This window comes from Calonectris borealis, chromosome 2 (genome assembly GCF_964195595.1).
Source record: "Calonectris borealis chromosome 2, bCalBor7.hap1.2, whole genome shotgun sequence".
NCBI lineage: Eukaryota > Metazoa > Chordata > Aves > Procellariiformes > Procellariidae > Calonectris > Calonectris borealis.
The window spans coordinates 21,720,224-21,748,053 of record NC_134313.1 but is presented as its reverse complement, the minus strand read 5'-3'; the positions used below and the strand labels follow the sequence as shown (position 1 = coordinate 21,748,053).

General features: G+C 39.3%; 1 protein-coding gene across 6 annotated transcripts in view; it reads left to right on the top strand.

Moving 5' to 3' along the window:
- Window positions 1–27,830, top strand: part of OXR1 (oxidation resistance 1) — a 293,610-nt gene that overhangs the window by 201,817 nt on the left and 63,963 nt on the right. For 2 of the 6 annotated variants that reach the window (XM_075141287.1, XM_075141285.1), the window contains exons 1-2: window positions 7,311–7,564; window positions 20,116–20,198. In XM_075141287.1, the coding sequence (XP_074997388.1) occupies window positions 7,411–7,564; window positions 20,116–20,198 (237 nt within the window). In that variant the 5' untranslated portion in view covers window positions 7,311–7,410. Of the gene's footprint in view, window positions 1–7,310; window positions 7,565–17,571; window positions 17,593–20,115; window positions 20,199–27,830 lie in introns of those variants that run through there. The other 4 variants (XM_075141284.1, XM_075141282.1, XM_075141286.1 and 1 more) reach the window with 3 other exon arrangements.

Genomic DNA, 27,830 nt, shown 5'->3' with positions numbered 1-27,830 from the left:
AGAACCTGTTCATTATATAGTCACTTCAGTGATTAATAATGTGAGCTTTTCCCCCCAAGACAGAACTATGGCTTTCTAAAGGATGTGGATCTTGCTATAAATATGAGGAATACAGCTGGTCATGAGGTGGCAAGATATTGATGACAAAGCAGACATTTTTTGCGTTAATTATCAGAAGCAATGCTTTGATTTGAAATCTCAGTTGTGTTATGATTGCTTAGTCTTCAGAAATGGTGTGCACAGAATTGAACTTTAACAACTCTATCCTACCAGAGGGACATTCTATTTTATTATGAACCAATCATCTGGCAACAGGAAAAGGTCTATTGTGAATTGGAATCTGGTTCTGTTGTTTGTGAGCAAGTATCAGCAACCTCCTTAAGGGGATACAGTACATTAACAGCATGATAAGCATTTAATGAGTGTCAAGGAAAGAATAGTTACAGTTATACTGCAAAAAGGAAAAAAAAAAGGATTAAGTCAAGACTGTTTGCCTAGGATTCAAATACCTGATGAATAATCAATTTTCTGATCACCTTTTGTAAGCAATTATTTATCTTTTGCATAATTTATGCCTCTGTGGAGGATGGGATTAGCTAGTAAATACTATGGATTAGCTAGTAAATACAATTATACTGTCAGTGTTTTCTACATTCAGTTTCAAAACACATGATGAAAGAACAAAATGTCAATGAGATGATGACATGAAGACAGGGAGACATCTGTATCTACTGAAAATGAACTTTGTTCAGCTAGTGTTATACCTAGTGAGCATCCTTAAACTGCACAGGTGTCTGTATGTGCATGCATATGCATGCATACTTCTCAGGGTCCAAAATAATTTTCATAAAATTCCCCGAACAGAACAGAGTGTTCTGTTTATAATAAGCCACTATTGACCAAATAAGTATGAACTGAAGACCTGGAGGTCATTTCATGTTTATTTGATAAGGTAGACTATATATAGAGCTGTGTAATTGCAGTTGAAACTAAAGTTCTGCCGTAAACATGGGAAGTCCCAGTATGATACCCATTTGTCCTCAAGGCCATATTTGAAAACTTCCGTGTTGATATCTTTGTTATTCTAACAAATGCTGACATGGTATGTTATCATAGAATGGACCATTTCGACATCTAAGCATAAATATTGTACTTTGGGAAAAAAAAGAAAAATACAGATTTAGTTTTAGAATATACATTTTTGTAATGCTAATTCTGTCACTGCTTTTTGAAAAAAACTTCTAGCATAAATGAGGGTTGGATAATGACTATGTGATACAATTTTTCAGAGAAGATGGGTAACTGCAGGCAGAGATTCAGGTTGTTATGTACCTGAATCTCTGAAAATTCAGATCATATGCAGCTGAAATTTGGTGCTTCCAAAAGTGTCAAAAAATTGTGGCATGCTTTTAAAATCTGATCAGATTATTTTGCAGGATGAGGTATTTACTCCGTAAAATACACTCACTCACTTTACACTCACTTCTATTGAGTCTCCTATGCTTAGTATGCATTTTTGTAACTATGCTATGTATGCCAGTACAGGACACTAGTGACTCAATTAACATTTTTTTTTTCTGTTTCAGTAATGTCCTAGATTTGATTGTACGTTTTATTTGTATGGTGTTTCTATCTTTACTATCTAATTTAAATTATGGTATGAAGATTTTTGAAATCTGGCTAGAAAAGCAAAAATTGCTTCTCCTCAAAGGTGAAACGGACTTGGTGGGCTGCCCTAAGTATAAACAGTCTGACTTGGATTAGGTTAGATACCGACCTAACAAACAAAAACATAACATTTATGTAACTACGACCTATATCAGAACAGACAAAGCACAAACAGGTCAGATGTTGCAGTGGCATCTGACAGGAATGACTTGTCCTCTTGAAACTTTTTAGATTTGATAAGACAAAAACTAAACACAGTGAATGTTATGGTACTTAAATATTATGAAATTAAACCTAAGGAGCCGTGCTTAGGACTGCATGTTTTGGTGCTTAAATGCATTGTAGGGGGAGGCTGAAGTGCCCAAGGTCCAAATGTTCTCCTCAGCCTGGAGAAACCTAATGTCTAGTTGTGTACCTTTATTTTATACAGCTTCTACAAAAAGAAATGAAAGATTTATTGAGCCAGATTTGAAATACTAATAAAGTAGGAGTTTGATTCAGTTTTCTGAGAAAGCAACTCCCCTATAAGAGATGCTGTAATGGCTTCCTATTTTTTTCGGTGTTATTTCGAGAATAATCAGATACAAAACATAACCTCTTCTTGAAGTATCCCAGTCCAGAACCAAGGACTGCCAAATTCCCTTGTTCCCCATGTTTATTCTGTCTTGTCCCTTCAATGTGACATTTTCTGCTGAACAGTGAACTGCATCAATGGTCAAGGTGGAAACTGGCCCCCATTTCATTCTAATCTTACAGGGAGCTGGTTAGTAAAAACAGAATTACATCCCTACCTGCTGAAGTCTGAAATTCCAAGTTTGCCATTGCTGAGGCTAGTATGCAGATGATAGCTTCCTTCTTGCCGAGTGTCTAATCTGAAAAGAGGACGTGGTATTGTGAAACCTGTATGGACAGACACACCTAACCCACAGTTCTCTGTAAAGAACCTGGTTTAAACACACCCATTTAGTTAGTGACACCTACTGGTTATCTCTTTTCAACTTCTCCCAAATTTATAGTGACACTGAATTGCCCATTGGAACTATTTGGACCTTCTTAATCACAAAAATAGATTTGTGCAACCGCTTTTACTTCTAGAACTGTGTACTTCCATACTTCATCATTCAAATTAGTGGGTTCATAGGGAAATGTGCCTGAGAATGTGGGAGTTCTGCATGCTTCAGTTCTAGTCCCTCCTTCAGGGACTGCATGTGCATTCTGCATTGTATTTAATTTTTATTGAAACAGCACTGGAAACAAGACTGCAGTCTGATTTTCTGTGTCTTAAGAGTTTAGCTTTTTCACTAGAAAAAAACAATTCCTGAATTATTTTGCATTACTAAAAATAGGTTTCATTAAAAATAGGTTTCATTAAAAATTAAGAGAGAGATTGGGCTTTTATGCATGTTCTAATTCAAATCCCTGTTTTAGCCACTCATTATAGGTTTTGCAACCACTTAAATGGTAGGGTCTTGACCGGACATGGTAATTTAGAATACTTAACAAAGGCATACAGCATCCTCATAGCATCACATGAGAGTCGGTGCCTCCAGAATGAGTAAGGAAGCTTAAATGAGGCATTTGGTTCAAACTGTCAAAATTACATACTTGCATATAGGTTGCTTATACACAAATGAACATTGACTGACTGCCAAATGACTGACATCAAGTTTTTCACCTCAGAAAGCATGTACAAACCTCATTTGTCACAAAATAAAATAGGGGTTTTGTGTTAGTGCCTAGTGTACCTTTGCCTGCAGCTTGGTAGTACTGGAAATTTGGCAAGATGAATTGCAAGAGCCCCATATCCTGTACACCAGACATGTGAACTGGCCAAGACCTAAGGAAGCTTGCGCAGCATCTGCTGGCATTTTGCCTGGATTAGTTGCTGCGATTTCCACTTACTTTCACATGCAACAAATCTGTCCCCAAAGAAATGATAGGTCACTACCACTTGCTGTGTTTTTATCTTTTTTTGTCCTTTGAAATACTTTTATATATAATTCTATGGTCAGACCTTGGAAGTAGTCTTTCCTCATTGTGTCCTTTTCTATTTGACCAAAACTGATCCCTGTTCTCTCTTCCCTACACCACCACCTACATCTTCTAGGATGCAGCTCAAGCAGCTCTCTGCCTGCTCTGGGACTTCGGGATCTAGCTACGAGACCAGGTTGTGCCTTTATGTACAGCAACAGATTAGCATAATGTGTTATTAAATGTTGCATCATAAATGCAGACATATTCTGTCAGACATTTCTGTAGCTACTGAAGGTGGTTTTGTGTGTAATACCGATACGAAGGCATCTCCACTTGTGCCAGAGTTTCACTATCACTTTGAGTTAACATACACTGGCACTGAAGACAAAGAGGCTGGCCTGCAGCTTCCTCCCTCCCTTTCCTCTCTTGCAGCCACTTCAGCTCTTCTGTTGCTTTGCAGCTTGTGCTTCCACAGGTGTTTACACACAACTCAACCAGATCTGAGATCTAACTGGGGATAATATTAACCCCACAAAAAAAAAAAAATTCAGTTAGTTTTGACTAAACTGAAAGATACTTTTAAATGGATCAGCTTTACTGCACAGTTCATTCACCTGCCAAATGAATGCTTGTGCTCAGACGGGTAGCACAGGAACAGGGACAAGCAATTAAGAGCAGGTAGGACCAGCTCCCTCTTTTGGAGGGCCAGTTTTAAGTGATTGAGTTACAGAGATACGCTTTCTGCACTGATTCCACAGGCCAGAAAATAAACCCAAGAGAGATCCTTGTTGCACATTCAGAGATCAAATACAATTTTATTAGCCCCCCTCAGCGAAATCCTGGTTGTTTCTAGACATTGAGGACATAAAGACAGTACGATCAAGTTTCTGTAAAGGTGTTCAATATCAATATAAGTGTAAAAAATTATTATAAATATTGTAGAACATTTATATTTGTTTCAGTTTTACGGCAAAAGGGACACACATTGCTTATGTACATAGTGTTTGGGTTGCTCTTACCAATTAAAAGGTTGAGGAATGCTGTGAAGCTTTTCAGATGGAAATGTAGGTTATAATCTTAAGTCCTAGTATATTAGATTTTATAAACGACACAGGATTAAGCCTGGTCAGTTTTCAGACTGGAGATCTTTGTCAAAAATCTTGCTATCATAGGTGTGGCACAACTAAGTAGAAACAGCACCTTAAAGCTCCTAATAGTACTACTGGATGTCTGTGTTGAAGATGGCTACTGAAGTAGTATAGCTCTGACTGACTATATTCTTCACAATGTAATAATAATGTAATAATAATAATTGTGTTACCTCAATGCCTTGAAATTTTATCAGTAGTCAACGAGTGTCACATATCTTAAAGAGTAGTATTACCTTTTATGAGCACAGATATCTAAATCTTGTTTTTATAGTTGAGACAGTTCAATTGAAGAATTTGTTCTTCCTAAGTACAAACATTGCTAAATGGATGCTTTTGAGTATGGGCAATGATTTTCAATACTATGAAAATCGCATTGCAGTAATAGGTGATCATTTTATACTTCAGTTAGGCTATTTGTGAACAAAGCAGATGAAAGCAGCTACAATGTAACAAATTCATAGTTATCAAAACATTTACCTTGAATACTTCATCAAAATGTTGGCTGAATCTGAATCTGTAGCCTCTATTACTGCAATATAATGATAAACACTGCATAATATGGCTTGGAAGAGAGAAAAAAGAACTATTTCAAACCACAGAGGAAATATATGCAATCAATACAGTAACAGAGGTGCACATGTGGCTAGAATACTGGTAGACAAGCCAGCTCAAAGTTTCAAAAGTGCTGAGCACCACAGTTGTAAACTCATGCCGAATGCAAAGACGTAGGTAAATTTTGTCTAAAATAGAATCAACAGGGCAAAAGACCAACTATAACTTCTTCACAGCAGAAACACTGTAATGAAATGAAAACTAATTACAGTGTTTAGGGCAAGACAGATCTGGTAGGCAGAATAGTTTATATACTAAACATCTAGTGGTACTTAGACCATGCAGTGACTCTGCAGTTTCTGATTTATTCATTAGCCCTGGAACAGACAGATTACACATCCATTTCTACTGGCAGGTTTTGGGGGGAGGGAGGGAAGGAGAGCTAATTCTGCTGAAAATTTCTTGTTCTGTTTCAGTGAAAAGGTTTTATTTGAAAAGTCTTGAACATCATTATCTCCTGAGGAGGAACTGATTTAAGTAGTAGAAGGGCTGATTTGAGTGTACTGTTTACATCAAGTAACCCTCAGAAATCAGCACTCCAAAATGCTGACGTTAAACTCTGATTTAATTGAGCAGCTGCTACAAGTGAATAGGAGTTGAGATAGCTCAGCACTTTGTTCCCCTGTTCTGCGGTACACAATGGCTTTGGCTCAACAAGAGCATTTTTTATTAAACAATGCTTTCATTTGCAGCTAGATGCAGCATATAATTGCATCATACTCTGATTAGAATATAAGCACTTTAGCTTACAGTTCTGCGTTCTTAAGGTCTATGGCACAGGTAGTAAATACAATGATATGGCTGTTCTTCCAGCCTCAATACATGCAGAGTGCACATCGTAAGGCAGATCTTAATCATAAGATTCAATGATTTGAATTTCATTGTATTTCTTTCTCTGTTAAAATGTTGGATTATGTTCCAACTGGTTTTATTTCTTCAAACCTTAAAAGTTCCGAGAATTGTGAGGACAAAGAATGCAAGGGTACAAATGAACACCACAAATCAAACGTCTTTTTCAAAAAGAAAGAAACATTTGTATACCTAGTAAGTTCTGCTGGAAGACTAAAGTGACGTGGTCAGTTCAAAGGTTGAGTCAGGTATCAACGTTGGCAAACACTCAAAGGAGGACAGGGCGGCATGGCTGGGCTAGCACCGCAGGACAGTGGCGTCCCAGACGGCAGGAAAGTCTGAGTGTGAGGGATCAAAAGCAGAACAGTAAAACCACACAGTGTCACAGCTGGTCTTGTTTTACAGTTACAGTGGCAAAACATCTTAATATCCACGACTGTGAGATTTAAAAGTAAGAGACAGCCTTGATTCTTGATTTTCATGCTTCTTAGTAAAGGGAAACTGAGACACGAAAGCTAAAGGTTAATAGAAAGCCTCGCAGCACATGGTTGTAAAGCAGCGAGTTTTCACAAAACATAACCCAAACCCCGAGCTGCGGGTAGGTTCACAGCGATGTACAGGTGGCCGTGAGCCCGCCGGAGGCTAAAAGGAAGCAACGTTCCCAGTGTCCTGGTTACAGAGGCGGTAAGGAGACCCAGGCGTCCGCCGCACTTGTTCGTGGCCGTCAGGGCCTACACCCCAAAAGCCTTCCCCGGCAGCGGGCCATCTCCTAGCAGCAGAGCGAAGTCCGGGAGGCCGCCTCTCCCCTCCGCGGTCCTGTGGAAACACAAGGAACCTCCGAAAGTCGCGGGCGGGGAGGCAGCTGCGGGAGGCGCGCCGGGCCGAGGAGAGGCTGCCCCTGCGCCGGAGGGCGGCCGCGGCCCGCACAACCCCCGCGGCTTCGGCTGTCCGGGCGCGCTCCCCGCGCGGCCCCCGGGTCGCGCCCGTCCGCGCCCGTCCGCGCCCAGCGCCGGCGGCGGCGCCGCGGCCCCTTTAAATGGAGGCGGGGCCGAGCCCCAAAGTTTGCACAAGTTGTGGAGCGGGGCCAGCGGAGCTGTGTGTCCGGGCGGGCCATGGGCCCCCCCGGCCGTTAGCACCCCCGCTGCGTCCCGCCGCCATGGACTACCTCACCACCTTCACCGGCAAAGGCGGCCGTCTCCTGCGCGGCACCGCCAGCCGCCTCTGGGGCGCCGTGCCCGGCAGCCTCCGCCAGGTCCGCTTCCAGGACGGCCGGAGCCGCGGGGCACCGGGCCCCGCCGAGCCGGCGGCAGGTACCGGCGGGGAAGGGGCCTGGCGTGCGGGGGGCGGCAGGGGCAGCGGCCGGCCAGGGGCCTCCCTGGGCGCCAGGGTGGGTTTCTTGCCCCCTGTGAGCCTCCCTGGAGGGGAGCGAGCTCCGGAGGAAGCGAGAGCGTGCGGGAGCAGCAGGGGGAGAGGGTCCCTTCCCCAGCGGGGAGCGGCCCGCCGGCCCCCCGCCGTGCCCCTGGCTCGCAGCCTTGCCGAGCCGTGGCAGGGAGACCTACAGCGGGCTGCTCCTCTCTGCTCCCGGGGCTGCGCCGGGGCGGCGCTGAACGGTAGCCGAGAGAGGAGGCGGCGGTGGAAGACGGCGAGGGGAGGGCGTGGGAGGGTCGGCACATGGGCCGCGGCCTGCCCTGCCGGGGCGCCTGCCCTGTTGCCGGCGCCTGCCTGAGCGGAGGCTGCGCCCCGAAGGGCTCGCAGCAGAAGACGGGACTAATAACAAAAAACAGCTTTGCTCTTGCTGTACGTCTTCCTGGTTTTCTTTCTGATTTCAGTGGCAGCGCTGCTACGTTTACTTTCATTACCTCGCCATCCCCGACCCCTCACTTTCCTGGGGCTTTTATTGACCAGGGTGAGGGAGAGTGACTGGAGCACAAGCTCCTTGGTTTGAGGTGGTTTCTGCCGCTCGTGCTCCTGAAGAACAGGCGATAGTACTTTGGAAGTAGGTTTGGTGATGGTAAGGGCAGAAGTAGCACGCCTGCCTTTCAGTGGTCAAACAGGTCAGTCAGGAGGCAGTAAGTGACTCTTTTTGTCCTATGTCTGGGAGTAAGAGGGCTGCTTTTGTCACCCCCTTTCTTGATAATGTCGTTGGCCGTAAGTACGGGTATTGTAACTTACTCATCTGAAGTGAGTACTCAGATTGGCAAGAAATACCATGAAAACTGGAGGGGTGGACAGTGAATGTACACAGACTGTGTATGCAGAAGAGGACCTGGCAATAAGGACTCTGGGGAGGTAATGCTATTGAGTGGAGATTAAAAACAAACCATGACATAACTAGTAAAAGCAGCATGGTCTAAGGACTGCTTGGAAAGAAAAAGACATATGAAGTTAAGTTTGTGAAAATGCTTTCTAAAAATCTGAAGAGCAGTCTACAATGAATAGTAAATATTTTTCTTTTTTTTTTCCTGTTTCAAGAAGCTCCATGCTAAGTGGATGATCGCATGTTTGTCATTGTCTGTAGGTAAGGTTCAAGTCAGGTCTCTACTGAAAGGTAGTATTAAAGACCATTAGGTTTCTTTGTTACTTTAGGTTATTTTTGAAGAGTAAAATAGTTGTTTTTTATCAAGAGAAACAAGATCTGGTACTTACTGTAGTAGGCAAGGCAATAGGAATGCCCATGCAGTCTATCAGATCCTTGTGTGCCTTGGATAACACTTCTTACACAGAAAGGATAATAGGTAACCAGCTATATTTACAATGCCACTCTTTCTTTCTTTATTCCATGTCCCTGTCCCCCAAGACATACAGGGAGAGAAAGAGAGAGCAACTTGTGTTTCAGCAGTGACATGAAGTACCTCAAATAAGGCCTCTACAAACTGTTAAAGACTTGTTGACAAAGATTACTTACACACTTCTGCAGAAGCAAAATGGCAGTAAAACTCCTTAGCATCTTCTGGTCTTTTGATCAGTTACAAGGCCATGTGTTCAGCTGTTAGTCTAAAGCATCTCCTGTGATACATGTGATGTCTTGGAGGGAGAAGCTCTCTATGACTGTTCTTCCCCTCTTGCTCTGGGACAAAGGATTAACTTAGACTGCATTATAATGTTTTGGTTTTTCCCTAGCTTTGAGCAGGAAGTGTATTTCCTCAGATACTTTCATAATGTAATACTTAAAATTTATGTTAATGAAAAGTGACTGCAGTTCTGGAATGCAGGGTGGGTTTCTGCATATATAGAATTTGATGTGCCTTTTTAACAGAACCATACTTTGGGTTTTTTCTAACCTAGGCAAAGCACACTGTGCCAGGCAATTAGATCCTGGCCCTCCCGTGCTGTCTTCTCCTTCTGTCAGTTATGGGCAGAAACAAATTCTTGCGACTGTAGAATTATTCTTCTAGCAAGCATTTTGCTGGCTTTCACAAACTGCCTATGCCCTGGTAATGTGTGCTGTGGAAGCTGTAACAATGATTACAATAGTTCAGTTGAAATCCACCTCTGTTTTAATTAGAGATGAGTCCCCTGACATTAACTTAAACCTTAATGGCAAATTCTAACTACTCCAGATGTTCAATCTCTGCATGCAGTGTTCTGGATCCAGGCCTACTTATTACTCTAGCTTTTTTTCCCTCTTAGGACTTTCAGAAGGATCTTTTCAGTGTCATTTTCTTTGCATGGTTCAGTTGTGTCTATGCATTACTTCTTAAAAGAATAGTTCTTCATAAATACCCTAAAACCCTGTTTCCATGTTTCTGAAACAAAACCCAATGTTTTCTATTCTTAATTGTTTTCAATTTCACTTCTACAATAAAGTATCTCAACTTTATTCATGTAATATTAGTAAATTTACATTTATTGTTCTCTTGCTTGTCTTTCTAAACAGTTGAATAGTTGTTCTGTAAGGTTTCCAAATTCTGGGAGGCAAGTCTGTTCAAATGCTGTACCTTAAATCACTGTTCTGAGCCTGTGTACTTCTTTGGGTACATGCGGAATAGTTTATAGTATTTCTTAGTAGGGAGAAAGGAGGCACTGGGAGACCGAGTAGTGCATAGGAGGCTGTAAACCTGTTTAACCAGTTCACATTGTTTGTGTCAGCAGCCAAGTTAGTGAAATAACTTGAGAAAGGTATTTTGTCTTTTAATGATTGTGGTGGAGGATAAAAATGCAAGGAGAACCAGAAATTCTAGAAAAAGCATCTGGCTTTAGTAAAGGCACTACCAATAATTTCAGAGTGTAAAATTCCTTTTTAAAAAAAAAGGCCTTGTGGGCTTTGAAATATAATTTCTAAAGATAGTCTATTGATAATTTCTAGAAAGAGCTAGTATGTATGTATTCAAGGCCTGGATTTACCTAGAAGCTTTAGCTAGAACAGAACGTAGCTTTCTTTTTTATTGATGTATATTGTAGGTGTTAGTATGTTGCAGTTGCATGCATTTTTATTTGCTTTAAGATGCAACTCGAGGCTTTAGGGAATGTGTGATTAAGGATTATCTCTACTGCAGAATTAACTTGAATGTTCAGTTTAATTTGAGTCTCATCTATACAAACCTCTTACTTAAATGAGCCAACAGCATGTCTCCTAGTTTAGTATGCCGTTTGCTTTGTCTGCAGTGTAAGGAGGAGTGTGGCCAGCAGTGAGGGACATGGTTTTGCTTCTTTTCTGTGACACTGGTGAGGCTGTATTTTGAATATGCTCTTTGGTTTGGTGCACCACTGTTAAAGAAGGCTGCTGAGAAACTGTAGAGGGTCCAGCTGGTATGTTTAGGGGCATAGGGCATATGATCTGTGAGGAGGGATTGAGGGAGCTGGGCTTTAGTCTTGCAAAGATGAGACCAAGGCGACTTAGAGGCAATCTAATTGTGACCTACATCTACACAAAGAGGCACACTCTTCTCAGTAGTAAGAGATGATAAAAGAAGGGACAGCAGCCACGTTCAAACCGGACACTAGAAAAAACTTCACAAGGGGAGTGGTCCATCACTGGGACAGGTTACAGTTTTAAGCTGACCTAATTTGATGTTGACAATATTCCTGCTTCAAACTGGAGGCTGGAGCAGATGTACTCAAGAGCTTTCTTCCAGGTAGCACTTTGGTTCTGTAAGGATATACTTCCATACGTGGAGTCTCATGTGTCTTCCCTCCTAGACATTTTTACCTCACTTCTGTCTTCTGTCACTTCATGGAGGAAGAAGATACGCTGCATAGGCACTCTTGACTTCCTGCAGTATGTCTCTCAAGTAGAGAAGTTAAAGAAGTGAAAATCAGTCATTCAGAACTCCTTGTTCAGAGAATCCTCTTAACCAGTCTGTCGGGGAAATTGTTCTAGCTGCCTTTTATTAAAAGATTTTTTTTTAAGTTGTTTTTTCTCCCTCAGGCTCAACTTGATTGTTCAGTTCTGAACCATGTGGCCTGTGGGTTTATTTACATTTTTTTCTTATCAGCTTTCAAGTCTTGATTGGTAAGATAACCATACACAGTATATCCAGTAAGCCATGTGGCCTGTCAGTCCTCGGTACTATGGTGAAGGTAGCAGCAGTGCATTAGAAAGATAAATATGCAGGGCCAAGTTATGGTACACTTGTCAAGTCCCACTGTAAAAGTTAGTCTCTTCCTTTCTAAAAATCTGTCTCAGAATAAAACAGGCATAAGAATATGATAGGCTCATTTTTATTCAGTACTTCACTTTTAAGAAATTAACTTTAACACGTGTATGATAAAGTATGAGAGAGGCTTAAGCTGGGGAGACATAATTCTGCAAGTTTTCTTGTACACACTGTTCCTGATGAAGCACATGTGAAATGTACCAGCACCCTTTACAAAGACGCTAATGCTTCGCTTTCATGTCTGAAAATACTTCAGTTGGTACAGGCATAAGAAGCAAATGTGATCTTGGAATGTATCAGGCTGGTGACTCAGTCATCTTGTGATATGTTAATTATGCACAATCTCTTCTTCCGACTTATGCACTACTAGTATATTGAAATCCTTGATTATTCCCTGGGTGTATGTGATATTAAATGATCTTTTACTTCATGTTATGCTTTGTACTACTATATCTCACCCTGCTGTTTTTTTCTCCCCAGGCTTTGGGGCTACAGAATTCCTTGTGGGTCCTTTTGCCCAGTGTTTGCTGTTGATTGTGCTTCCGAGTTTGTTTGCTGATGTGCAAAGTTTTAAAAACTAGTCCATTGGGAACTCATTAATATACCCCTCCATTCTGCTCGTTTCTATTTCATTCTCCCCTTTAGTGAATTTTTGACATAGTTTACAATTCTTGGTCTGGTTTTTACTGTTCAATAGGGTTCTGATGTATTGGATGTTTTACTGCAGTTCAGTTTATATCTGTTTCAGTCATCTGCTAGATTAGTTTATAATCTAAGTACGGTTTATTCTAGTAATCTGGTATCCTTTGACTATATTGCATTTTTGTTTTAATGTGTCGTTGTATTTTTATCTTAATTTTTCTCGTTAATTCCTATTTCTAACATTATAACAGTTTTGAAGCTGATGTTTTATGGAGAACCTACATGCTCATGGCTGCCTTTCATCTTACTACATGTATGAATAATACCTTTCTGTTCATCAGTAAGCAACATGCTTCACTGTGGATGAAGTGTGGATCCTGTTATCCTGTTATCACAGTTATCCTGTGTGGATCTCCCTCTGGCTTGGTTTGGGGAGGCAAGGAAAGAGGTGGCCTTAAAAAGAGCTGTGAAACTTATTTTGGTGGTGGCCTCATGCATCTGCATTGCCTGCCAGAAAAATGTGGGAGGAATTGTAGTTATTGATAACTCGAATTGCAAGCAAGCCTGTTTAATCCTGCTTAAAGCAGGGAAGACTATGACTTCAGGCTAGGTTTCTCAGTGCTTTATCCAGCTGGGCCTTGAAAACGTCCAAGAATGGAAACTGCACAACTGCTCTAGGCAATTAGATTTTTACATTTTATTCAGTCAGAAGCTCTCCAGTTTGTCCATTATGTCTGTTGTCTTTTGTTCTCCCGCTATACATCACTGAAGAGCCTCGCTCTATCATCTTGACACCTGTGGAGGAGTTATCTAGAAGGTACAGGAAGGCTGGCGTTACAGTCCCTCCAAACCATCTCTTCTTCAGGCTGGAGAAGCTCTGTTCTCTTAGCCTCCTCTCGCAGCCCCGACTACCTTGTTGGCCCTTCACTGAAATAGTTTTCACTTATTAATGTCTTTCTTATATTGAAAGGGACTGCGGGGGGGAGGGCGCAAACGGGAGCGTGACGCTAGAGCCAGTATTCCGAAAGCAGTCTGAGTGCTAAGTTGAGGAGAACAGCTGCTTCTCTCTGGTGCTCATTCTGCTGGCTATGCTTCTGTTAATACAGCTGAGGATGCTGTTGTCCCTCCTTGCTGCCAGGGCACACTGCTGGCTCGTGTTCATCTTTCTGCTACCAACACCTTCAGGGTTTTTTCAGCAGATCTGCTCCCTGGCCAGGCCGTGCCAGCCTGTACAACACAAGGGGCTTTTCCTTCCCATGCAGAGGACTGTTGTCCTGTTGAATTTCATAAGGTTCCTGTCAGCCTGTTCCTCCAGCCTGTCCAGGTCCCTCTGAATGGCAACCCTGCCCTCAAGTATGTTGACTGGTCCCCCTAGTTCAATGTCATCTGCAAACCTAATGCAATAAACTTGTACAGTAAGATGTTTACCGAAGCATTGGGTCTAACTTCACATACACAGTGGATCTGTTTGCATGTTAGCAGAGCATCATTAGGATAAGCTGACTGATTTTGAGCTCTTAAAAAAGCTAGGTACCATTGGCTTAAGTATGATGAGGCAAAGTGTAAATTCTTAAAGATATTTAAGGGTAACTTGATATTGCTGCTTGATGGTCAAACTGCTTATGGGGTATTGTGTAGACTTGAAGATGTACAACTAAATGGGCTTAAATATCTGAAAAAGAAGGACAATAGTTATCAGAAAAGTTGACTTCCTTTGCTGTCTCAGTAGAGCAGTCATGATTTTTGCAAGTTTTCATTAATATAGACATTTGGTCTGCAGAGAAGTTGTACAGTAGGTGGAAATTGCAGTTAGGTAGTCTCTAATGTATTGAATTGTATACATATATATTTTAGATAGAACAGGGAAGGAAGCTTACTGTTGTTAACATATACTATGGCATAATCCTAAAATTTGGTGAAGCATTTCTGTTTACCCTGAATGTGAAATCTTGTTTTAGAAGAAAACCCGTGTGATGCACATACCGGGAGTGTCATGCATGGAGCTGGCTTTATGTCTCCTAGCCATTTGGAGAAGTGGCCTGCCTTAAATTTGTTTCTATTGAATTGTTTTTCATCCTGAAATCATGCATTTAATTATTTCTGCCAATGTGCTATGCAGCTGACGGGATAGCAGAAAAGAGGGTCATGTGTTAGGGGGATCACAAAATGAACTTGAATCGGTGCTGAATCTGTATTGCAGGAAAAAGCTGTTTTGATGTGTTTGAAGTATTGATGAACATTAACAAGATCTCGGATGCATTTGGGGTTTTGCTTGAGAAAAATGTGAACAAAAGAATCATGTGGAGAGCAGTGATACGGATCAAGAGTTTTGAGAACAGGACTTAGTAGGAAAGACTGAATCATAGAATATGTAGCAGTTGCTTAGCAAGAGGAGACCAAAGGGGGCATTGTTTATGACACTGCCTTGGTCTGAAAAACTACCATTTTGGCTAGAAAATTGTAGGCTACTAGCATCTTGTAGACTACTATTAGGGCCTCATTATTTCTGGTTCTTAAGACATTAGAAGATAACTGAAAATAATATTCCAGTAACTAGCATAAGCATATCTAACTGCAGGAGGGAGAGAAGGGTCAATGAGACAGTTGCTCTACTGAGATGTAGCCCCTGCTGTTAGGAACCCCAAGTCACCAAGCCATGGAATATAAAGATTTCTTCCTTCAAACTTTTTTGTTTCTTTATGAATAGATTATAAAGATCTAATTGTTATTGAACAGAACTAATCAAATAAAGATGCAATATCTATGCTTCCTCTGTTTTATCAATTAGAAAGTTGTTTCATGTGATGCTAAATAACAACGTACTTGAGAACATTTCAGAGAAAGACTACTTTTTTTTTCCTTACCTTTTTGTGATTTGGTTTTTAAAAATCTTTACCCCATATGTGCTGCATGTTTTTTTTAAGAACTGTGAAAAATTGTGTCCTAGACAAGCATTTAACAAGGCTGCCGCCTCTGCCTTTTTCTTAAACACATGTAAATCTAATGCATAACTCGCAGTTCTCGTTGGGGGGATAAATCATCTTTTTCCTATCTTCTTGACCATAATAAGCTCAGTTATTAATTGTAAGCAATTTGCATTAATTGTTGACTTGTCCAGCTTACTTGCTTTATCTCAAAGGATACTTGTTTGGTTTATCAATTTATTCTTCTGGAAAAAGTGATCTTTGTAGTATCTGTGAACATTGAAATGAATAGAAGATCAGCAGCTGAGAAACACTGCAAGTTATTTGAAATTTAAGCTTATCATGCAGAAATACAGTAGGGTAAAGGAAAATTTAATACATTTTGCTGTATGCAGGGCTTGAAGATACTCCTAAGCAGTTCTTGGCATGTATGATTGCATTGTTACTTACAGTACAAATCTTGAGTTTTCTTTACCAGCTTTTATTGCCAGAAGTTCAAAGGATGTACTAGAAGCCTCAGCAAACAGAAAGTTGAAGGTCCACAGTTCAGCTCAGATGGCATACTAAGAAATGAGAAATGTCACTCTTGTCATGTCAATTTGAACTAGCAGTGCCACAGGAATATTTTCAGTCAACAAAAATTCAGTGGCACAGAGGCAGTTAGTAGAACTTACCTACAAATGTTGGAATTTAACTTCAGTTGTCTTCAAATTACAGTTGAATAATGCCACTGATTATTACATATTTTAAGGTCAAAGCTGTGTCACTGAAAGCTGTACGTTCCTAAAACATAATGTTCCTAAAAACCCTTTTCCTGTCTTGTATAAATATGTTGGAACAGTAAGTCCTTCTCTCCGGTTATGTTGATGATCATATGTAAACCGTTCTTATGCTACAGTCATTTAATCTTAAATTTCTGTATGCATGCAGCCAGCTTTCAGACTAAATATTGGTCTGGTGTCATTTTGAACACTGCCTTCTGTATCTTTCTAGTTTTAGTCTTTTAAGGCCCAGACAGTTGTAATATTTTCTTGTAATTTGTGGATCTGACATGTACTTTTTCACTTCAGTATTTCAAGCTGTTGTGGAGGCCCAGTCCTGCGAAATGGTAGTTCAGAATTAAAGCATCAACCCTGATGTTACAACAGGTCTGGTCTTGTTTCTGTCTAAAACAGCACAGCTAGAGATCTGATAACCTAGCACCACAGATCCCCTTCTTAAACAAGTTACTGTTGACTCTTGAGGTTGTGCACAGAGTGGTCGGTGGTGTCAGGTTTTTCTTATACCTGTGGTCTGAGAACACCAGCCTTTGGTAGTCTCACTGGCTTACTGCTGGCAGGTGAGGTAATGATTGTGTGTAACCTAACAAGATGAGGTCATGTGCAACAGAGTTATCATCAGGAAAATAAGTAAAATTAAAGGATGAGACTGATTCCCATTGGTGCTGAGGTCTTTTCAGACTGCTGCATCCTATGCAGACAGTTGTTTCCACTTTCACACGCTTCCTAGAATCCTAGGAGCACAAGAATGGCTGCAAGATTTACTTTCCTCTCAAAAATAAATAGCCTGCTCATTCAGCGAGAGATAGTTGGAGGCTTTGCAGTATGCCATCAGGGAAGCTGAATTCATGTCTCTGCTACTCTGACCTATTTTCACAATTGAAATACCTCCTAGTTTTGTTTCTGAGATGTTAGGTGAAATGGTCGGGTTCTGTGTGAACAGGCAGCTCGAGCACTGGGGCTGAGGGCAGAGGTGTGGTGTCTGATAGCTGTGCCCGGTGCTGGGCCAGCTGGGCAGGCAGCGCACACGTAGCTCAGCGCTGCCTGCCTCCATCTCTTCTCGACTCGGGGGACTTGGGTCACAGTAGGTTATGAAACACTTGAATCCTGTATCCATGATAGTGAGGGGGAAATAGAGCTATCACAGAGGGAAGGAATGAAAGTGGGCACTGAGGGAAAAGGTAGGAATTACTGTCTTCGATAAGAGGGGGATTGACTTTAAAAAAAGCTATGAAAAACTACAGATTATAAGCTCCTGGGGAATTTGTGGTAGGAGTTCTCCTGGCATCTGCTTTCCTCCAAGGTGGCTCCAACAGGGACCTTCCTTTCCCACCCCTACCCCCCAGTTGCTCTTACTTTCCTGAAGTTACCAGAGAGCTCTGAAGTCTAAAGCACGGTAGGTCCTTCTGCGCTGAAGAACAAATAACTTTCCTTTTTTATTTCTGGCATAAGGAACAGAAGTGGTTATTTGTGCAAGACTTTATTCTACTGTTCAATAACTGGAAAGGGAGAAGAAAACTTAACTTGACCTCTTTGAGTGGTACCTGTCTGTAAACTCTTTAGACACTTATACACAAACTAGTAAGAAGAAAAAGGAAACTTAAATTTGGATTAGGGAAAAAAAAACCCACAACAACATTGGGCCATTACAAATGAAGTGTGTATGTACATTTGTAGTATGGGGCTTCTTTATTTCTGTCTAATGGAGGGGGGCGGAGGGGGAGGGCAGAGGAAGAAGATGCTTATTCTACAATAGGAATGATGTATGTATAGATTATTAAGGCATGTGTGGGATCCTGGATGAGATCAGTCTTTCTTCAGCTGCATCCTTTGACTTTTGCTTAAGAATATTTGAACCAGACTGCTGTTGAAAGAAAGATTAGCTGGCGAAGCTTTGATATGGGCTGAAAAATTTGGAACAGCTACAGTCAAGCAGCTGTTGCAGTTTTTCAGTAGCTTGCCCAGGAGGCACCTGTTGTGTTGCAAGGTCAGGTAGAAACTTTGATAACAAAATATTTGACCTGGAAGAGGAGAATGTTGGCAACTGTTAGTCTAAACACAAACTTCTATGTATTTTATTCATTACTGAGTTGGCTTAATTTCCCCTAGAGACATTTGTAGTATCTTTAAAAACAATTACTATAATCAGAACTAAAGGTTTCTTTATAGGTAACTTTTTAAAAGTTGCAATTAGTAAATAAGGGAAGAAATACCTTTTAATGTATTGAATGAAGATAGTAGGATGCAGAATTAGTGTTTAGATTTTCAGCATTTCTAGAAAGTGTTTAAAAGTAGGCTTAAAGTCTTGACTGTCATTCATAGCTATAAAAACTTACCGTAGTTAATACCATCTATAGATCAATTTTTATCTTGTAGGTATGGGAACATTCTCCCTCAGACTTTTTTCAATATATTAAGAAAAGTAGAATTAGTCCAGTATTTATTTCCTTATTATATAAAGAACACCCCAGGAGAGTACTTATATTGAATCTGCAAGAAATCACTTCTATTGTTGCCCTCTGCAGCTTGCCCAATATAGCGAATGTAAGGTATTTGCTCAGGTTTTTTTTGTGTGTGTGGTTTTTGTTTCTTACTTTTTGATACTGCAGAATTTTCTGTGTGCTGTTTTTTTTTCCCTCTCATATCTTCATAGTTTCAACTATCCATGTAGAAATGGGCGGGGGGGATATATGAAATTCGTGCAAGTATTTTTCTAGTCTCTCTTCCAGTGTTGGAGTCAGGATGCTAATTAAAATTAGTAATACACGGAAGTTGCTGTCAATTTATAGCAAGTTTCCTTAGTACCTCGGGTGAGGCTTAAATAGATGTACAGCATGTTTTCTATTCTCAGTCTAGCCATGCTAAACTATTTTAAAATAATACATTTTGTAGGGTTTGTTTCTTCTATTCAATTTGGTTTGAAGTATTTGACTAAGTATATTTGGTTATGGTAACAGAAATTTGAATGTATCAAAATGGGAGTATAACCAATCCCATTGCAGCATGAAAAAACCTAACATCTCATTCGTGTATGTATCTTAAGCTCCTTAATATCAGATACTTAACTGTTGAAGGTGGAGGCCTTGTGACAGAGACCTAACTTCTTAAGAGATTAATCTCAAAAAATGTATGTGTGTATATAAATGGATATGTTAAAAACCCACTTTTCTAGAGATGTAGAATTAAATGTGTTCTGTTGAATCATGTAAGTACACTGTTGCATTGTCTTTATCATAAATATCAAGCCAATTGGTATCAAAAAGTAGAGTATACTTCAGGTACAAATTGTTGTTATTTGGCTTATGAAATGGAGGTCATCAAAATACAATGCCCCAATAAAAAGAACAGTTCTTAACTTGTGTTGTTTATTTAGAATCTTTATTGTTTATGCATAGGCTGTATGTGTTTGCTACACACAGGATAATTACGAAGTTAAACACTAATGCTCTCTGTTTTATAAAAACCTTTAAATACTCTGTACTTATCAAACAGCATTTAGACAAAAAATCCCAACTGATTAGATCAAACATACAGGAACTCTAGATCTTCTCCCCTCTAGACAAAAGCAGTCTGGGTATGATCTAAAACCAATTAAACACAGTAGTTCCAGAAGTGTTGCTTGCCTCATGGGGTCAATCTCCTATTTAGTCTTCCTTCATTAATAGCTTCCTAGGTAGCAGCAAGTACTTATGCAGTTAATTGATTCCCAGTTATCAGCGGTTTATATTGGTCAAATTCTTAAAGCATTGCAGAGGAATGAAGTCCCTATTCTAGCAGCTGGTTGTCTGTTAGAGTCACCGGGAGCAAGCTGTGTAACTGGTGAATTAGATGTCTGCCCACGGGGCTGTAGTCAGCAGTCTGTGACAGTACTGAGAGAGGAAAATGAATTTAACACGCACGTTGCCTCAATTTTTTTCAGACACTGGCCAGAAGAAGACCCCAGACAAGAAAGATGGGCGACGAATGTCTTTTCAAAAGCCTAAAGGGACTATTGAATATTCTGTAAGTTACTGCTTTATTGTTAGAATGTCATTGCATAGCAAGTGCAGACTCCAAGTTTCATTACAAAATAATAAGCAAAACAGTAATGTGCATTACCTTTAATCTTAGAATTCTGTATATCTGATAGTTTATTTTGACAGGAATTAAATCTGAAATTAGCTGGTAATAATTGAGTAATGCTTTTTTTTATTTGGCTTTTTTCTTTAAGTTACTTTTTTTTTTCCCTCAAAAAAAACAAGCTAATCAATCTGTTGACTAGTTCGTCTTTAGGTAACTAGTTAGAACTAGTAAATAACATTAATTATAAAATCATGTGCAAATTCCCTGCTTTCAGCATTATTAATAAACTGTTGACATCAGGAGAAATAACAGAATGAAGTTGGGGGGGAAGCTATATCTTGATACTGACCTTCTGGCGTTCTCCTAATAATTTTCATAAATCTATACCTTTTACTGTACAGTTCTGTTTCTGCAGCAGTATCTGAAAATAGAGCCTTTCTCTGCCTGTTCTGTTCTTGAAATGACCCTCAAACTGTGCTGCAGTCAGCTTTTCAGATTTGTGGTTACTAAGGGAAACTGAAGGAGAAGTATCTGTCTTGTGTTATATACTGGAAATATAATTAAGCCTATAAATAATGCTTATAGGGTTGATGTTACAATAGGGAAAGTCTGTCACAGTTATCTTTGAATGCTTTTGAAGTCAGACATGATAAAATAAAAAAAGAGAACTTCTTTATAAAAAGTCTTTACTTGACCTCTTGGTGTTATCTTATTCCAAGAATAAGAGATATGGGGGAGACTTAACTCTTAATGTTGCACTAAGCCAAGCTGTGATACGGCTTAACTACTGACAAGGCTGTGATAGTTATTTGGAGAGAGACAGAGGATGTGTGTATTGGAGCGAGAAGCACTTCATTAGTGTGGCTTGTATTGGGAATTTGAATATCATTCTAGCCTATACTAAAGACATCCTTGAAGTTGAGATTCAGAAAAGAAATTTCTTCTGCTTAAGTTCTAGCAGCTGAAGAATGTGTAAATGTGACTATTAAATTGTTTCTATTACATTAACCCCATTTTGTCTGAAATAATTGGAAAAAATGTTCAGGTGTAACTCTGTAAAACTGGGGTTCCTCTTCAGTCAGTAAATCCCTTAACTTGGTCTCTTGCCACCATGTGCCTGCATTTACCTTGGTATGTGAGATTCCAGGCAAAGCTAAAGCACCAAGCTTTCCTTTTTTAAACTAATATGGTTGTGTCAAGTTGTCATGTACTTCTGCAGGTTTTTGTGTTCCAGTAGGTGGGGTTTTATTTACAAAAATAACTTTCTTAATACATACTGAAGTATGTATCATTTCCTTGTGAGTCAAAAAGACGATTCACAAGAATCAAAGACTTCTTGTCTTGCAACTTGGTCCAGCTTCTAAAGGAGCCTGTTGTGTGTATGGAACATGGTGCATTTCAGCTTCACAAATGCAGTATTTTGTCTGGTCTTGCTGTATCTTTCACTCGTCAAGTACTTAAGAACATCAAGTTTTCAGAGCTTTTGGTTATGTGTTGTGCATGTATGTCTTAATAAAATACATAGATCTAACCTCTAGTGAACCATATGTTCACTATATGTATAAGAGGTCTGCTAACTATTGTGATAATTTGCTGCTGTTATTATTTATGACTTTATACCACGTGGAGAGATGAACTTAAGTCTGGTTTCTGCCTACCTCATCCTACTACCTCTCAAAGCAACAACACAGACACACACACACACACGTATTTATATGTCTGCCTGTGTTGCTGCTTTGGGAAATAGTAGAAGGACGAAGGCAGAAACTAGACTCGCCCCCAGTATTGTTGAAAAGTTAGTGGAGTTTTTTGCATTTTTTTAATAATAATTTAATGTGTTAGTTTTTCCAGTGGCTACATGGTTTTAGGGGGGAAGGGCTTATTTGTATTCCTGAAGTTTAGAGTGAGATAGAATCTCACTGATGCAAACTATGGGTTTTTAAGGTGAAATACACTTCCCACCGGAATTTTTTAAAAAAGAACATCATTACTTTGGGGACAAATAAACAATAAAATATATTTTCTCTTTAAAGATAAAGCCAGAAGGCAGTTAATGTTAAAGATTTTAATCTAAAATTCCCAAAGCATAAAAACTTGGAACTACTGTTCTGTATGTAGCACCAGCGAGAAGCTGTCAACAGATGTGGTACTAAGTGAAGGAAGCAATTCCTAAGCTTACCCAGGCTAGTAGGTTTAAAAGAATGTCACTAAGTTAATTTTTAGTGACTGCCTCTAAAGGATATAGAAAACTGGTTTATTTTTACTGTTATTGCTTAGACAGTGAACAGATTTTTTTTTTTGAGTTAATACAGTTTCTCTTCTTCTGAATGTCAGTCAACAGATTAGATGCAAATTAGTATTATCTGTTATTTCAGAATTCACAGTTGGTGCTCCACGCCAATTGTTTTCCCCTTCTGCACACAGCTGATGCATGTGAACAGGCTCTAAGGACCAACAGAATAGATAGTTTAGATCAATTATTGTTACTAGCTAGAACTTTTAGTCCTTTTTATGTTGTGAAAATAGCATTTTTTACGTTGCTTATTTGACATCATTATATTACTGTTGCATTAGACGTGTGTTTGTACAACATATAACACAAAACAACCAATGTCTGCCTACAGGTGTTAGAAGAGCCAGCTACACATAAATAAAGGAGCATAAGTAGACAGTGTTGGCCACTGGTCACCAATGATAATAGCATGGTAGCAGTTGCATTCAGCAAAAGCCTTCTAACCCCTCTTCCTTTTGACGAGAAAAAGGAAATAATTGTGATTATTTACAGATAGTTTTTTTTTTTTTCTCAAGTGCAATAGACTATACAGGAAAAATTAGGGTTTGTTTGGGGAAAAAAAAATTACAAGTGAGCAACAGAGGCAGATGATCTGGTTTCTCTCTGGAGGCTCTGATGTGAGAATTCCCTTCCCCTGCCCCACTCCCTCCCCTTTAACTCTGAGGATCGAAGGCTGTGCTCTTCTCCTGAAGTAGCAGGTAAGCACTGTAACACACAGTCTTTTCTCCAGATCATCAAAAGAGCCTGATATTAATTAATGAAGGTCACACAAGCCTGTAGTACACCAGGGTCTTAAGACTGAGTTTTAAGCCAGACTCCTCAGTGTTGAACTGCCGGTCTTAGAATCATACATACAGGTTGGAAAAGACCTCTAAGATCATCGAGTCCAACCGTCTTCCTGCATGCGGTCTTTCCCAGTTATTAAGTGGTAAGTCTAGTATCCGGAAACTGGGTCTTGACTCTTCTTTGTTTTGGTTAGAAACCAGTTAGATAAGTATACTGAGAACAAAACTACAGGGTCTTCTGAAGTCAGCTGTTTAAGGGAAAGCAAGGAGGAATTTGTGATCCTTTCTTAGCTCAGGGGGCGTGGGTGGCAAGTGTGTTTGTGAAACAGGTGAAAGTTTGCTAGAATTTGAACTCACACGAATACTTGGAATTTCTTGTTGTAATGACTTGCTGAACATGTTTATTTTGAGAGTAGATAAATGGTGACTGTCTGCTAGTATCTTTCTAGAGTAACTGTGGATTTCGCTTTCAATCCTAGGGTAGCTTGGACAGAGAGTGCTAAAGGTTCTCTCTTCTGGTGCAGCTAGTTTTATTGCCATTGTAAGCCTTTACATGCTGTTTAGACTACTACACACTTAGGAGTTTTTGCTTTTTTCTTGATGCTTCCATTTCAAAGCCAGGGATTGTATTCTTGTCTGACTGTTGCTTTTCTTTGAGCATGCCACTGTCATAGTCTCTTTCCCAATTTGGGGGAATTTAGAAAATGTGGATCATAATGATGGCCTATTACTTTATCTGTTTTATCTTTTGCCCAGTTTTAAAATTATTTTTGGTGTTGCTTTTATGATATTTACAAGTTCTGTTTTCCTGATGTTGCTTATTATATAAATTAGACCTATTAACAATCAGTTAATATAGTCATAATCTGTTATTTCTATTTCTGTTTGGGTACAGCACCAAAGTTCTTGTGTCGTCTTCTCCTCTTTGACCTCACTTGTCCTTCTAGTCCTCCCATTTCTTTAATTTTCTTAGTTCCTTTTAATACTCTTAAACCATTGTTTTGTTGTTTTCTGGTTCTTGGACAACTAGTCTTGAAATACTTAAAAAAAAAACCACTCTGATTTGTATGTATTCAGTGTATAATTTTGAATGAAGACTGAGTGAACTCCAATTGTTGAGATGCAATGATAATTAAGTTCATTAAAATATCAGTAGAGAATCCGGTTTTAAATAAGGTTTTTAAATAACTTTGCCAGCTGCTAAACTGACAGACATGAAGGCAGTTTGAACCATAGTCAGTGGTGACTCCAAAGCTATTTGTCTACTGGTGCACACAGCATACCTGGCAAACATGGGTATATATAATAGCACTCTGTAAGTGGAAGAGAGGTAATGGGATGTACCTCTGCTCAAATGGGGACACAATCCCCATTGGAAGAGTGTTTGATTTGGGTTTTTACTGGAAAAGGAAGGTGGAAGGTGTGGCTCTTTCTGTATCTATATCTGTAAAAACCGATTTTAGCTAACTTAGAATTTTAGACTTAATTGTATACATATATAAGTGACTACGTAAGGTAGAAGTAACTAGCTAGTAAGGCCTTATGTGTCTTATCTCTACATGAGGCAGTTGATAACTAGAAGCTCTTGCTATTGAGTATAGGAAAGCTACTTATAGTTTGAGAAGCTCTTCTTCAACAGAAGTTTGTGTGTGTTAAGTTTAATGCAGTCCTGACTAAGTCATTCTTGTTTTCTTTTTACGTTTTCATTAATTGGTATCTTTGAATCTTTACACTCAAGTCAGTATACTGAAGGAAGCAAAGCCAGTGCATGATATGTATTGAACCACTTCAAAGCACCAGCTGGCCTACTCAAGTCTGTTTCAGATTGTTTCAGGGAATAAAATAGTGTTGTCACATATCTGGTGATTGTTTTTCAGAGGTTTACTTGTATTTGAACAAATCTTGCCATTCTGTTAAAATCATGAAACAATGTAATAACTGTTCATCATCCGTCTCTCTTCTCAAAAGGGGAAATTGTCCCATGAAGATTCAGCATAGTACTTCAATATCCAAATATTTATATAAAATTCTTAATATTCAGAATAGCATTTAAATAGCTACATGCATAATCTATAGAAAGTTTGTTTCCTGGGAGAGAAGGAATGACTTTTTGACCTCTCTTCCAGTATTGAATTGATGGGGAAAAAATGATTGGAAAAGCTTAAACTATGCTTTTCTACAAAGTTAGTCTTTCAGCTTTTGGTGGTTCAGATTCTATTTTTTGAAATTGTAGAAAGCCTGAGAATTGGAAAATAGGCCTTTGAATATAGGGAGATACTTCAGGAAGTCTTTATTACATGAACAGTTTCTTTGTTTTAAGAAAGTATCACTGCTGGTCTCTGAAATCCCATGTAGTGTGGAGATTTGCCTGTACAAGCTTTACAGCCAAATAGGAAAAGGAAGCTTGTATTTGCCATTGTTGTGTTCATGACTTGTGAGATAAACCCTTTAGCTGCCAAGAGATCTCACCAGATGGTTTTATTTCTGAAGGCTGAAAAGAGTGAATGCACTCTTAAAGGGCTTAAGTTTTGTGGGTTTTAATTGAATGCTTTTAATTTCTTTTATATCATATCATAAGTTAGTCTGAAATCTCAAATATTTCAATCATAAGTGATACCTAAGGAGTATCTACCTAGCAACTAACCGTTGTCCTCCAACATTTATGTGAGAGCAAACTTTTGAATTAGGCAAAACTTTTGAATCTCACTTTATAGTTTGTTTTAGCAAACCTTCTATATTATATAGAGCTTCTGATAGAAACACTACTGTTATTTGATTTGGTTGTCAGTTTTTTTATCATCTATGGAACAAGTAGTACATATCTGGTCAGGTTAGGGTCCTGTTTTGATTTCTGCTTTAGAACCAATTAAAAGTGGCAAACAAGAATATTCTTATTTTTTGCATATCTCTGTGATTATAGAGTAGTGACATACTAAGAGGTAGTACAATAGTCTTTCATACCTGAAATATCAGTAAAGAGATATTTTTGCTGCTTTGTTTAGCTTAATGGCTTACTATATAGGGAATTGTCATAATAGAATTAGAAATTTACCTAAAAAAACTTGATTGCCATTTCTTTGGCAATACCTATCTTTTTTCTTTAATCTAGACTGACAAATGTACCTTTACAAAATGATATTGAATTCTATATGTAAAGGAATTCTTTAACTCTTACTTGTGAACCTTAATTATATTAGTATCACAAACCACCCTCTGTTTCTATCTGTTGAACTGTAGCAGCCTTCAAAGTACATTATATTTGTAGCCCTTTTTCTTCAGAACAACCCACTTCTGTATTTAAAGGATATAGTTTGATTCTTTGTATCTGTCAGTTATACTTTTTTATTCCTGTGCTGTCAACATGTGTTGGCTAACATGACATACTTTGAAAACAGTTAATGAAGAGAAGGTGTTTCTTTTCCTAAAATCTTTTGTGGCTAGTGTTCTGTTCAGTGTGACGTTTTGGAACATTTAAGTGGGCATGCATTTGGAGGAGCAATTATTTAACTTTTTATATACCATTCTTGCTTTGCAGCCAATAGCAACTCTGTTTGCCAGCTATTCTCACAATGCAAATAAAATGTATTGAAATATTAAATATTTAATCACCCAATATTAACTAACACTATAACCTGTAGATACATATTCTTCCACTCTGGAAAGTGTTTGCTGCTTCTGTAAAGAATGGATGTGCCTCGTTGCATTCTACTGACAGCAAAACATATAATGCTTATTAGTTACATGGAATATACTAATTCATCTGGAGCAGTCCACAACAGAGTACGGTGGGAAGCAGGCTAGCCCAATGTATGTTATATACTTACCTCCGCTGCAGTACAGCTACTGAAATAGAGCAGTTTAGTCTTTCGCTTCCAAATGCTGCCTTTTTCTGTGTGACTGTGTAAGGTCAAGGTCTACTCTCAGAGCAAGCAGTACCAAAAGCTATTAAAACATGTGTGCTCTGAGACTTTTCCTACCCTACCCTCAATTTTTTTTTCTGCCCTCGTTCAATTGCTCAAGCGGAAGTAAAGGATATCTACCTTTAAGTCTAGCAACAGTTGACAAGGCATACAAGACATGACGCTCCCACATTTTCGTTAAGGAAGTGCGTGAGGAGCAGAAGACACCTAGTGGGTATGCAGTCATGTCGAGTAATGATGTCCACTGGCTTTCTCAAAACAGTTGTGTGTAAAACATACACTATGAAGAAAAACGTGGTTTTGTCTTTCACTTTTTTCTCCCTTCCCTACTTTTCCCTTGAAAATTAAGTAAAGAAAAGGGAATTTAAAAGAGAAAGCATTATTTTCTGTAATTGTCAAGAAAACTTAAAATTAAGTGAATAGCCTGAAAATAGAAGGAAAATTAAAGCTGTGAATAACTAGTCTAATACTTACTATTTATATAGAGCCCCGTCCAACCTGACTTTGAGTGATTGCAGGGATGGGGCATCTACCACCTCTCTGGGCAGCCTGTTGCAGTGTTTCACCACCCTCG